Raw genomic sequence first — 12,757 nt, 5'->3', positions numbered from 1 at the left:
AATGTTTTCAAAACTATAATCTGACACTTTAGAACCTTCATAACTTGTTGATAACTAGCAAGGTTGCTGTAATTTCAAGGGTTCTTTGTTCCTAGATTCAACTCCCAGTCTACTGCATATAACTTGATCACCAAGTGTCATTGTTACCTCATGAAATCACATCAATCCCATGTTCTATACTCTACAGTAAACAATTCTTCACTAATTATAGTGACGCAATTTTTATATGAATGACCTGCTCGGCTGTATCAAGCGTTTAGTTTTCCAGATCTATTCTTCTTTTTTTTTTTTTTTTTTGAGACGGACTCTCGTTCTGTCGCCCAGGTTGGAGTGCAATGACACAATCTTGGCTTACCACAACCTCCGTCTCCTGAGTTCAAGTGATTCTCCTGCCTCAGCCTCCTGAGTAGCTGGGATTACAGGCATGCGCCATCACACCCGGCTAATTTTTGCATTTTTAGTAGAGACAGGGGTTCACCATGTTGGCCAGACTGGCCTCGAACTCTTGATCTCAAGTGATCCGCCTGCCTCAGCCTCCCCAGTTGCTGGGATTAAAGGTGTGAGCCACCACGCCCGGCCCAGATCTATTCTTCTGTTGCTACTGTTCACACCGTGTTCTCTCTCTCCTCCCTAGATTATAACATGCTCCTATTTGGGGGAACGAGGCAAAAAGAAATGGAATAAATATAAGAATCTATAGTTCTATAATTTGAATACCCTCCTCAGGTAATTCTGATATTAACTGGCTCCTATTACTGCCATTTCCAAAAAATTAGACACTTTACATGAGTACACGACCATTTTATCTGAGACAATCAACATTTCTCAGGTCTCCCTCACAATGACCAGGCAGACAATCTCAGTTACTGAATATTTACATCTTTCTGAAGCTGGCTTAAGCCCTCCTTCCTCTACGAAGCTGTCCTCTGATAATTCCTGTTCCAATTTCCCACTCCTGATTTGCCCAACTCTAATACATTATTACCTATACACTCAGATGGGGACTAATTTTATGTTGTCTTGGTATTACCTCCTGTAGTTTTTCATCAATTACAGTTTGCTCTTTCTAGTTAGATTCCTAACAATTGAAGGACAATGGCTATAGGTTTTTTAATAAAAATTTTAATATTCAATTAAATTTAATAAATAACTACCAGGTAATATTTCACATACTATGGATGCACAATGTTTTCAACCAGGTGTAAACAGAATAGGGGCTAGGAGACTGTGGGATTACCTAACAGGGACTAATACCTTTCCAGTGACTTCTCCATCAGAATGTAAGCTCATCAGGGCAGAATGGACTTATTCACCATTTTATGTCCATAGCCTGAAAACAGTGTCTCGCCCATAGGTAGTTACTTCAGTAAGTGTGTTGACTGAATGAATGACTCAATGAGTTAATTTATGTGAAGTGCTACAGAGCTATACGCAATCATCACAACCTTCAATAAGACTCTAACACCAAAAAGGACTAACTGCTGGCATTAAAAAAATCTTTTAATGCATCCTACTCATCTAATATTCACACGGCTTTGGTAATGGTAACTAAAGTACTGATTATATTTTTCATGCTATACATGAAGAAACAAGGCCTCTTGGGTTAAAGGACTTTCCCTGAGTGACAACATCTAGTGGCGGAGCCAAGGGAAGAATCTGGTTTCCTTTTTCCAAATGGCTCCTAACTTTCCAACACACAAAAATATGTGGAGTGGCGAAAATTTTATTTAAGCTGTTGTTTTTTGAGAGTGAGAATTTAAAAAACAGAAAATTTAACAAAGAAGAAAAAAGAACAAGATTAATCTTCACAATGTATGTTTATTATTTTGTCTGAAGGTCTAAGAAATTCCCTCATATTTAAATAATTAAGACTAATTCCTGATGAATCTCATAGACATAATATTGCTGAATTTTTAAAAAGCCAGACACAAAAAAGTACAACAAAATTGATTTATATAAAGTTCAAGAACAAGCAGAACTAATCCATGAGAGGTAAAAATAAAGTTACCTTACTGGAGGTTACTGACTCGGAGATGGCACAAAGAAGCTTGCTGGGGTACTGAAAATTTCTATATTTTTATCTGTATGATGGTTTACACAAGTGTATACATATGTAAAAATTCCTCAAATGGTATACCTAGATTTGTGTTTTATTCTTATACTTTAATATAAGAGGAAAAAATCCTAATATTTCAAATTTTAGGTATCCATTACTTCATCTCAGAGGATCATTGAAAAACATATAAACATTTATTATTTTTAAGCTCCTAAAATGCGAAAGAATAACTGTTTCTTCTTGTGTATAATTTTTAAATTTTTTAAACTTTTTATTTGGAAATTTCAGGCTTAGAATTCCCATTTGCCCTTTCCCCAGCTTCTCCAAATGTCAACGTCTTGTACATAACCATGGTACAATGATCACAATCTGAATATTAACACTGACACAATATTTTTTTACTAATCTACAGGCAGTATTCAATTTTACTAATCTACAGGCAGTATTCAATTTTTGTCAATTATCACACTAATGTCTATTTTCTGGACCAGAAGCCAATCCAAGGATATAACACATTGCATTTGTTGCTGTGTAACTATGTGTCATCTAAAAAGCAGATGCTAAGATGGGAGTAAACCTGCAAATATTTTATTAGGAGAAATGCGTGTGTGAGGGAAAATGGGAGGGAGCTGATAAAAGTTACAAGCGCCTCAGACTTCAATGTAAGTCTGACACTGAATGGAGGGAAGTAACAATGGGTAGACCCCTCTTAGACAGCCATGCAGTATAAGAAATGTTCAGCAAGACCCGTGGGGAAGATTCTCAGGAACAGGCCTGCCACTGTCAGTGGCTAGGAGCAGCCCATGGGAAGCATGGCCTCAGTGCAAATGGAGATTTCAGAATGCAGGAGATTAAGATATGTGAGTTACATTCTCATGTCAAAGTTGTCATGTCTCCCTTAATCTGGGACAGTTTCTCAGTCTGTCTTTTCAAGACCCTGTCATTTTTGAAAATACTGGCCAAGTACTTTGTTGAATGTCCCTCCATTTAGATTTGTCTAATCTTATGTGATTAAACTGACGTTATGTATTTTTGGCAAGAACACCACAGAATTGATTAGGCACCTTTCTCAGTGCATTGTTATCAAGAGGTAAATGATGCTGAATTTTGGTCACTTGGTTAAGATGATGTCCACCAGGTTTCTCCTCTGTAGTTACTACTTTTCCTTTATAAATATCTCATGAAGACAGAGTAGAGGCTACAGAAATATGCTTTTCATCATACTTTTGCCCATTGACGTTAGTATCCATTGATGACTGTTGTCTGAAACAACTACTGTGGTGTTTACCAAATAGTATTTTCTATTTCCATTATTCCTTCTACAATTATCAATCGGAATCCTGCTGTAAGGAAGTTTTCCCTGCTGCCCCATTTACTTGTTTATTAATTATTTATTCTTAGTAATATGGATTTTTAAATTCTACATTTTATTACTATCCAATATTGAAGATTATACTACTTATCTTGCAAGATTTCGTCCTGAGGATTAAATGGCTCCTGGTACATAGTAATCACAAAATTAACACTAAACTTGGAAGATCTGGGTTCAAGACCCAACACTGCCACTTATTAGCAGGAAGATACTGGCCAAGTCACTGAAGTCACTTTGGTTTCGTTTTCTTAAACTGTATAAAGGGAATAATAATATCTACCCCAAAAGGTTTGTTCTGACGTCTATGTGACTTAGCGTGAAGTCTTCAAATACACTCTAAGTATTAAGGACTCAAAAGTTCACCATTGTTTTAAAAGCTGAGTTTGTGACAGGATTGAATAACTGTGAGATTAAGGTGGCAGACACCAAAACAGAGCGTGCTCTTTGCATGAAACGATTCCAGGCAAGGCTCTTTTAACAGCTACCAGGTGGCAGGCCATGTCCGCGGGTGATCTGGGGGAAGCGCCCCTCCCCCGACACGGAAGCTCCGGGACAGGGAAGGCTGCGTGGGAAGCTCGCGCGACCCGACCCCGGGAGCGCGCGCAAAGCCTCTCGCACTGAGCTACCGGGTCTGGTCCGGACACTCCTTACAGCTGCCAGCCCGACCGCAGGCAGGGCCCAAGGCCTGCGGAGCCTGAGAAACGCGAGCCGTACCTGCGTTCGCAACAAGGCGCCCTCCTGGAATCCCATTCCTTTGGAATACAATCCCAGCTCTTGGGCCTCGGGGAGTCATGCTCCTACGGGGCGACTGGGAAGCCAGTGCATCCCTCACTCACCTGAGAACCCGGAGCCTGGACACAGTAACTGCAGCTCAGAGCAAGCCAGCCTGGTAAGCTCCTGCCCATCAGCTGCCCAGCAGCCGTTTCTGCGCCTGCGGGAGAGCCATCGCCGAGCCGCCGTCACTTCCGTCATTCAAACCGCCCGCCAATGGCGGGACCAAACCGCGGGAATAGGCCCGGTCCCGCCTTTCTCGGGGGCCGCCGGGAAGGCTGCGCGCTGTTAAAAACCCCGCGCCCCGCGCACGCGCACGCGCACAGGCACGCGCCAGCCTCAGCCTGCGTAGGGGCCCACTATTTGTCACACCTGTCAGGCTTTGACGTTTTCCCGTATGGGCCGCGCTCGGTGGCTCGCGCCTGTAATCCCAGCACTTTGGGAGGCCGAGGCGGGAGGATCACTTGAGCCCAAGAGTTCGAGGTTATGTATTTTTGGTTATGAGTTCAAGACCAAGTCCTTTTAAAAACATGGTGAAACCTCATCTTTACAAAAAATACAACGACAACAGCAAAAATTAGCCATGAGTGGTGGTGGGCGCCTGTAATCCCAGCTACTCGGGAGGCTGAGGCAGGAGAATCGCTTGAACCCAGGAGGTGGGGGTTGCAGTGAGCCGAGATCCCGCCAGTACTGCACTCCAGCCTGGGCGACAGAGCCAAAGCCTGTCTAAAAAAAAAAAAAGTGCAGAGCCATGAGGGTGACTTTTGTTTTAAGGCCCCATCATGAAGATATCTTGGGATATGCATCCTTTTCTGTACTGACTACGGAATTCATTGATACTATTATGCGCAGTTAACGTCTTATAGCTTTCATTTAAGGCCTCCAGCTCATAACAACAATGAGCCGTATGTTATCCTGTGCCTCCAGAGGTACAGCGCACGGAGAGCACCTCACGGATTTATCTGCTGTAAATAACCAATAATCAGGCGGTGAGCACAGGTTAATACCTATTGAGTATCTGTTATGTGCCGAGTACATTATGTTACTCTGGATGGATTATGATGCCTATACTAGATTTTGCAGTCTGGGTCATGGGGGTTAAACATATCAGGAATCAAAGGATTAAAAATGGGGGGTGGGGATGGGAAGTTGCTGACACGATCAGATCTGGCTGCACAGTGGGGAAAAGGTCAGAGAGAGTGAAGACAGAACGCCGTATACTACTGCAGAAAGTGAAAGATAATAGCAATGAGAATGGAGAGAGGTGAGTAGATTGAATAGGAAGCCAAACATCAGGAATTGGTGGTTACCTGGTTATGGGAGGCACAAGAGGAGAAAACAAGGGTGATGCCCAAGTCCCAGATACCTAGCACCTGGGTAGATAGTGATAACATTCTCCTGGAACACACAGGAAGAGAACCAGGAGGGAGAAGTAATGAGTTAAGCTTTGAATATTTTGAATTTGAGCTGTTTATGAGATATCTAGACAAAGGGATGCATTTCAGAAACTTAGGACACAAAATTAGCAGTACTTGACAAACAATTGCATGTGAGATTGAGAGAAAAGGGAAAGTGAAGTTAATTTCATAGGCCACTAGCTTGGGTAGCAGTGTTGATTCTTGATTGTAAAGGGAGAAATCAGAAATGGCAGTTAAGTGGGCAGGGTGATGAGCCAAGCTCTGTGTATATTGAACTTCATGTGCCTGTAGAACATCCAGTGATGTACTGTAAGCAGATGAATACATCGGTAGATAGCCCACAGAAAGAACTAGGCTAAGCATAAAGGGATTTCCTTGTTATATGAGTAATAACAAAAGCTAGCGGAATGGATGAGATCACTTAGGGAGAATTTGCAGAGTGAGAAGAGCAATGAGCAAAGAACCAAACTCCGAGGAACACCAAAACTTAAAGGGATGGAGTTGGAGGAAGGAAGGTACAGGAAGAAATAGTGTGATTCCACCTCAGATTTACAGATCAGGATACTGAGTTACAGAGAGATTCAGCAACTTGGCCAAGGGCACATTTCAGTCAAGGGTGAACCAGGACTAGAATTCACATTTCCTTCCCAAATATTAGGGTTCTTCTCAGCCTCTCTCCCCATTTCCTGTCACATTTATCTTGAAGAATAATTGTATTCATTTTAAACATTTTTTCAGCATCCTCCATACAGACACAGAGATACTCTTCCATACCCGATAAAACATGTGCATATTATTTCATCCCTTGGGCTAGGTTTAGTGCCTGGACATGGGTTCCTGCACATGCTGCCCCATGGCACTTAGGAGTTCTTATTGAAATGAGCTGTTTAGAGGGCTCTCTATTGATTACACTCTAAGTTCCTTGAGAACCAGGAGTGCACTTTGTTCAGTTGCCTGGCATAAATGAACAAAGCTGAATAAATGACCAAATTACATGCTTCACTTCCTCAACCTGCATCCTGGGCAGAAATTCTACACTTGGAGATTTTGAATCGAGACTTCTTCTGTTTTTAATAGAAGGCAGTGAGGAATCAAAGCCCAAGTGGGCTTAGAGTCAGAGCATCTGGCTTAGCATTACCACAGATACTTTCTAGCCGTGGGACCTCAAATCAATGAGTCTTCATTTCTGTTTTGGCGATCAATTGCTGCCAACCGAACCACCCTGGAATGTCCAACATGGGTCACTTACTATAGCTGGCAGCTGACGTTGGCTGGCAGCTGAGAGCTCAGCTGGAACTGTTGACTGGAGTGTCCACTCATGACCAGTCCATGTAGATTGGACATCTCACTCTATTGTGGCTAGTTTGGAGAGGGAGCATCTTAAGAGTGAGCATTCGCAGAGAAATAAAGTGGAAGCTGCAAGTCCTTTAAAAGGTGAGGCAGAGAACGAGTTGTAGTAAGTTGTATCACATTTTATTGGTTAAGTAACATGGAGCCAGGCCAGATTCAAGTGAAAGGGAAATGAACTCCATCTCTCAATGGAGGCAGTGACAAAGAATTTGTAGCCATCTTAATCCACCACTGTTTCTTAGTAATACTTCATGTCCCCTCTCTATAGGATGGTTGTGAGACTCAAAAGGCATGAATCATATGAGAGCACTTTGTAAACTCTAGAGGGGTATACACATACTAGGTAGTTTAGCAGTTATTTATTTTATTTTTCTGTCTAACACCTTTCTCTCCTCCTCTGGTACAGACCCAGACCTCTAGGCTACCGGGGTAGGCATGTGACCCAGACTGGACAAATCGCAGTTCTTGTTTCCATTGCCATTGTGACCAACCGAGGTACAGGTATGTGACCTAATTGGGGCAATCAGAGTCTTTCACAGGAATTGGCACTGGAGACAGCAGAGACAAATGTTTTCCTCTCTGGGCTCATGTTAGGATGTAAACCTGGAGCTTTCCCAGGTGGTCCCCCACAAGCTGGTCTGAAAGAATGAGTGTGACAGCAAGGAGCGCAGAGAGAGAATTTGGATAGTGTTCAAGTCCCTGGATCTAGCCATACCTGAGGTCAATATGCCTGCCTCTTCTGCAGCAAACTGGTAGCAGCCATTCAATCTTCTACTGAAGCTGCTTTGAATGGGAATTTCTATTTTTTTGCAAATTAAAAAGGGCTGTAGATTTTTATTTAAATTCTCATAGACAAACACATCTGGACATCTTGGGAGATAGTATAGAATAATGTTTAAGATCTTGGCTGAGCACAGTGGCTCACACCTATAATCCCAGCACTTTGGAAGGCCGAGGCAGGAGAATTGCTTGAGCCCAGGAGTTTGAGACCAACCTGGGAAACATAGGGAGACTTAATCTCTACAAAAATATTTAAAAATTAGCCAGGTATGGTGGTGTGCACCTGTAGTCCTAGCTACTTGGGAGACTGAGGTGGGAGGATAGCTTGAGCCCAGGAGGTCAAGGCTGCAGTGAGCTATGATTGTGCCACTGCAGTAAGTAAAGTTTGGGCAACTGAGTGAGACCCTGTCTGAAAAATAAAAATGTTACATAGATTTCTTCCAAATGGATTTAAATTTCTGGCTAACTCTGTGACTTTGAGCTAGTTACTGGATTTCTTTAAAAGTCTGTTTCCTCATCTCTTAAAGAGATGTAGTAAAAGTACTCAGGTTCTTGTGAGGTTTAAAGCTCTTGAAACAATGTCTGGCACAACATGTGCAATAAATGTTACCTTTTTTGGCTTTTATTTTAATACATTCATTTTAGAATACAAGAGAGGGAAAAAAACCCAAACTCTTAAATGTGTTTATTGGTGTTTTGGATTTGATTTTTTTTTTTTTTTTTAGTAGAGATGGGCTATTGCTTTGTTGCCCATGTTGGTTTCAACTCCTGGACTCAAGTGATCCTCCCACCTTGGCCTCCCAAAGTGCTGTGATTACAGGCATGAGCCACCACACCCGGCCTGGTTTGATTTTTAATTCAGTCTTTTTTAGAGTTTAGGCCTAGGGAGAAGTATGTGTATTTAGTTTCTAGTATTGTTAACCTATTGAGAATGAGCATCAGTAACCAGTGATCAAGAGGAAGAATTGTCCTCAGCAGTAATGACATTAGTGTCACTGGTTTATAATGCTGCCACTCTTCAAAATGCAACTGAAGCCATTTAAGATTCGAACAGTTTAAGATGTTTCTCTGATGGCAACGGTTTCACTGTTTCATCTTTATCCACATCCAATATAAGCAAATGATATTTAAGTGGGGAGGAACCCTCAATAATTCTTATGTATAAACGCCAGAAAAAAGGGGGATCTCTGCAAGAACAAAAGTAATCAAAGAACTTCCATCTGACCATATGCTAACTGCCCTCTTTCTCCCTAATATACACACCACAGGAGCTTAACAAGTGACAGTGTCTCAGTAGAATAATTTAGAGCTACTACCAGGAGTGAAATTAAGAGTGCCAGGCAGCAGAGGAAGGATAGGCTGAGAAAAACTTTTAAAAGCTGTAAATATTTTTTAGAGGTATAGGGTAGGAGTTGAGCCAAGGAATTGAGCCACTTGCTTAAAGACAGTAAGAAGCAAGAGGAGATAATAGGGAAATTCACTGGTTCTGTTCCATCTTTTAAATCTTTCCCAGCACGTTGCTAATATGATGCGTATCAAAAATACGAATACCTGTTAAGACATAAGTGTGTAGAGTTTGAGTTTCATGCTTAAAGAGAGAGAGAGAAGTCTAGTTAAAAAGAAAAAAAAAGGAAATCATATACAACCCAAAAAAGTACATAGCCATTGAGGGGGCTTGGGTAGGGTGGGGAAGAGTTTTGAAGATGTGTGTTTGAACATCTACTTGACCAACAGTTAACCGCCAAAGCTCAATCTCTATTTATAAAATAGGGATAAAAATACCAAACATTTATTATGCACCATGTGTGCCAGAAATATTAATACCTACCCTATCTCATAGAGCAGTTGTAAAGATTACATTTTAAAATTTTGCGTCGTAAAGATCAAATAGAAAATTTCTAAATATCTTACATAGAAGCATATAAATAACTATAAAAGATCCTCCTATGATTTAGCCACCAGTCCAGACTCAGGGCAGGTGACTGCCATACCACCATTTCTTTGTTACTGCCATTTGACTCACTTGAACTGATCCAGCTTACAGAGAACAAGAACATCAATCAGTTCTGTTTACTTAGCATTCCCTTTGTCCAAAATTATTTTCGTTTACCTGTGAACATAACTGTAACCGACACCCTTGCTACCCAAAGGGTGGTCCAAGGACCAGCAGTGTTGGCATCACCTGGGAGCTTGTTAGGAATGCAGACTCTGAGGCTTCTCCCCAAACCTGCTGAACCAGAATCTGTGTTTTAACTAGATCTGCAGGCAATGTGTATACACATTAAAGTTTGAGAAACACTGTTCTACACAAAGCCCTATATGAGGTAAATAAGCTTGAGGCTATACTGGACATTTTGGAATCAACAGGTGAATTGGCGATATTTCCTAACCACAAGCTTAGTTTTCTCATTGCATTATAGCAGACCCTTCAGTATAAGTCTCCTATGTACAGATCTTATCTCTTAGAGTCATTATGATGTATTGTTGTTCAAAGGAAATTTTGTCTCTTCAACTTCCTCCCTCTCAGTATTATCTACACATCTGATCCAGCCTCAGACACTCATCTCTGGGGGTCGTTTTCTTCAGCTGTCTCCTTGCATTTTTGCTTTTCCCTCCTTGGGCAGGATATCTTGTTTCTACCCCAAACATTCTCTCTCTCCTTTCTTAAAAACTGTAAAGACTTCCTTTAATAGTTTGCTATGGCTGCCATAACAAAGTCCTGCAAACTGAGTAACTTAAACAACAGATGTTAATTATCTCACAATTCTTGAGGCTAGAAGTATGAGATCAAAGTATCTGTTGGCAGGGCCATATTCCCTCTGAAGATTCTAGGGAAGGGTCTGTTCTAAACCTCCTAGCTTCTGGTAGTTCCTTGACTTGCAGATGCATCATCCCAATATCTGCCTTCAGCTTCAGATGGCGTTCTCCCTGTGTGTGGGTGTGTTTGTGTGTGTTTGTGTGTGTGTGTGTGTGTGTGTGTGTATGTGTCCAAATTTCCCCTTTTTCCAAGGACACCAGTCATACTAGGTTTGGGGCCCACTCTACTCTAGTATAATCTCATCTTTAATTACATCTGCAATGATCCTATTTCCAAACAAAGTCACATGCAGAGGTGTTGGGGCTTGAGATTTCAACATATGGTTTCCTGAGGAACACAGTTAACTCCTAACACTTCCTCTTGAAGCTAGTGCAAGGATTGTGAAGTACTTGAAACAACTCCGTTTGTTCATATGACTCCCAACTCAGGATTTCGCAGTATAAAATCATAATATTTTGCATGGGCAAAGTAGGTGGAATAGTTGCTTCTTATTAGTGTGGAATTACTGTTGTGTGACTCCAAGTGTTGCCCACATCTTCCTAGCATGCCTGCTGTGCTGCTGGCTTATAATGTGAGCTTGTCTATGGAAAGGATGATTCCTGAGAGCATCAAGCTAAGTATGCACTGATAAGTAGTGAGATAAAAGTGCCCTTCCCTTCATAGCCACAAATCTAAAAGCTACCCATCTTTCAAGGCAAATGTTGTCTTACAAATTCTAATGTCTACCATTTTATTGAGTCCTTAAGTAGCCTGGTATTACATGGCTCAAGTGACAGAGCTGGGGTTTTTACCCAGACATTTCTAACAGTAAAGTCCATACCCTTCCCATTCCTTTCTGCTCACCCCATTGTATTTGACTCCACCCCAATCACTCAATGTATTATTCCTTTTTTTGCACTGCTCTTAAGAAATACCCAAGATGGGGTAATTTATAAGGAAAAGAGGTTTAATTGATTCACAGTCTGCATGGCTGGGGAGGCCTCAGGAAACTTATAATCATGGTGGAAGGGGAAGCAGGCAAGTCTTAGATGGGTAGCAGAAGAGAGAGAGAAGCATGAAGGAGGAACTTCCAAACATTTATAAAACCATAACTCACTCACTATCATGAGCACAGCATGGGAAAAACCACCCCCATGATCCAGTCACGTCCCTCCTTCGACACATGGGAATTGCAGGTCCCTCCCTCAACATGTAGGGATTACAATTCGAGGTGAGATTTGGGTGGGGATGCAGAGCCAAAACATATCACTCAATAAATATTTACTGAGTTCTTGTGTGAACAATGGTCTATGCTATATGTGTTTATCTTCTAGCCAGCTGTGATCTGTAGGTATCCTGAACTTTCTCTGCTAAACTTTAATCACACCTTCTACCTTGAAGGAAACCGCATCTCTACGGGGCTAGAACAATAGGTAATCCTCAATAAATATCTGATGAACAAATGAAAGAATGTATGTACTCACAAATAATAGACTGTTTTTCAGATCCATGTCCTGATTATTGTAGTATGATCTAGCTTAAAAAATAATTCTGGGCTTTAATTCATTGGCTAGTAGGGAGGCCTTTTCCACTATATGTCTGGTGTGATTAAACTTTGTGCCTGGTGTACCCTCTTTTACTTGACTTGTTCCTATTGAGTGGCACCTGATGACCCAATTCTGAAGTCAGATCAGTTGCATATGGTCTTATCACCATTTCAGTCATGCACCACCCATTACAGAATCACCTTTTCTGGAGCTCCCGGAGGCCCCTCCAGCATGTTCCATCTCCCTCACACCATGTCTGTGGGTTCCACATTTGGGCTCATGTTGACCTTTCTCCGTTAGATAAAGCCCTTATCCTACTTCTTTGAAATCTCATCTCCAGTAATACTTAGCAAGTTTCAAGCTTCTATTCTGCCCCTGCCTTTTCCCTCACTTTCTTTTTCTCTCCCCTCCCATCTTTGCTCCTAAGACTTCACTATTGGGATTTCACTTTTGGGATTTTCCCCAAGCTCTCTGATAGGGATCTATGCATCCTGCACATTCTCTCCTCAGCTTTATTAAAGAGCTAAGGGCTTCACAATCTAATGTCATCAAGCCGCCAGGCCCAGGTCAGAAGAGGTGTGTACCTTTTCAGTAAATGTCCCTCTTTCACCTTCAACCCTAGTCACGGCACACCAATCTCAGGAAGACCTAAATAACAAACAAAAC

At 41.6% G+C, this 12,757-nt stretch overlaps 1 protein-coding gene across 47 annotated transcripts in view; it reads right to left on the bottom strand.

Annotated features, from left to right (window-relative positions):
- The window catches only part of CEP295 (centrosomal protein 295), a 68,688-nt gene extending 64,272 nt beyond the window's left edge, over window positions 1-4,416 (bottom strand). For 41 of the 47 annotated variants that reach the window (XR_010147635.1, XR_010147636.1, XR_010147637.1 and 38 more), the window contains exon 1: window positions 4,265-4,416. Coding sequence is in view for 37 of the 47 variants with exons in the window: in XM_016921796.4 (XP_016777285.2) it covers window positions 4,265-4,400 (136 nt within the window). In the remaining 10 variants the exon portion in view is untranslated. The remainder of the gene's footprint in view (window positions 1-4,264) is intronic. The other 6 variants (XM_016921815.3, XM_063784403.1, XM_063784404.1 and 3 more) reach the window with 2 other exon arrangements.
- Between the last annotated feature and the right edge of the window lie 8,341 nt (window positions 4,417-12,757).

Source organism: Pan troglodytes, chromosome 9 (assembly GCF_028858775.2).
Source record: "Pan troglodytes isolate AG18354 chromosome 9, NHGRI_mPanTro3-v2.0_pri, whole genome shotgun sequence".
Lineage (NCBI taxonomy): Eukaryota > Metazoa > Chordata > Mammalia > Primates > Hominidae > Pan > Pan troglodytes.
Note: the sequence above shows the minus strand (reverse complement) of the source record. Positions and strands in the feature narration are given on the sequence as shown.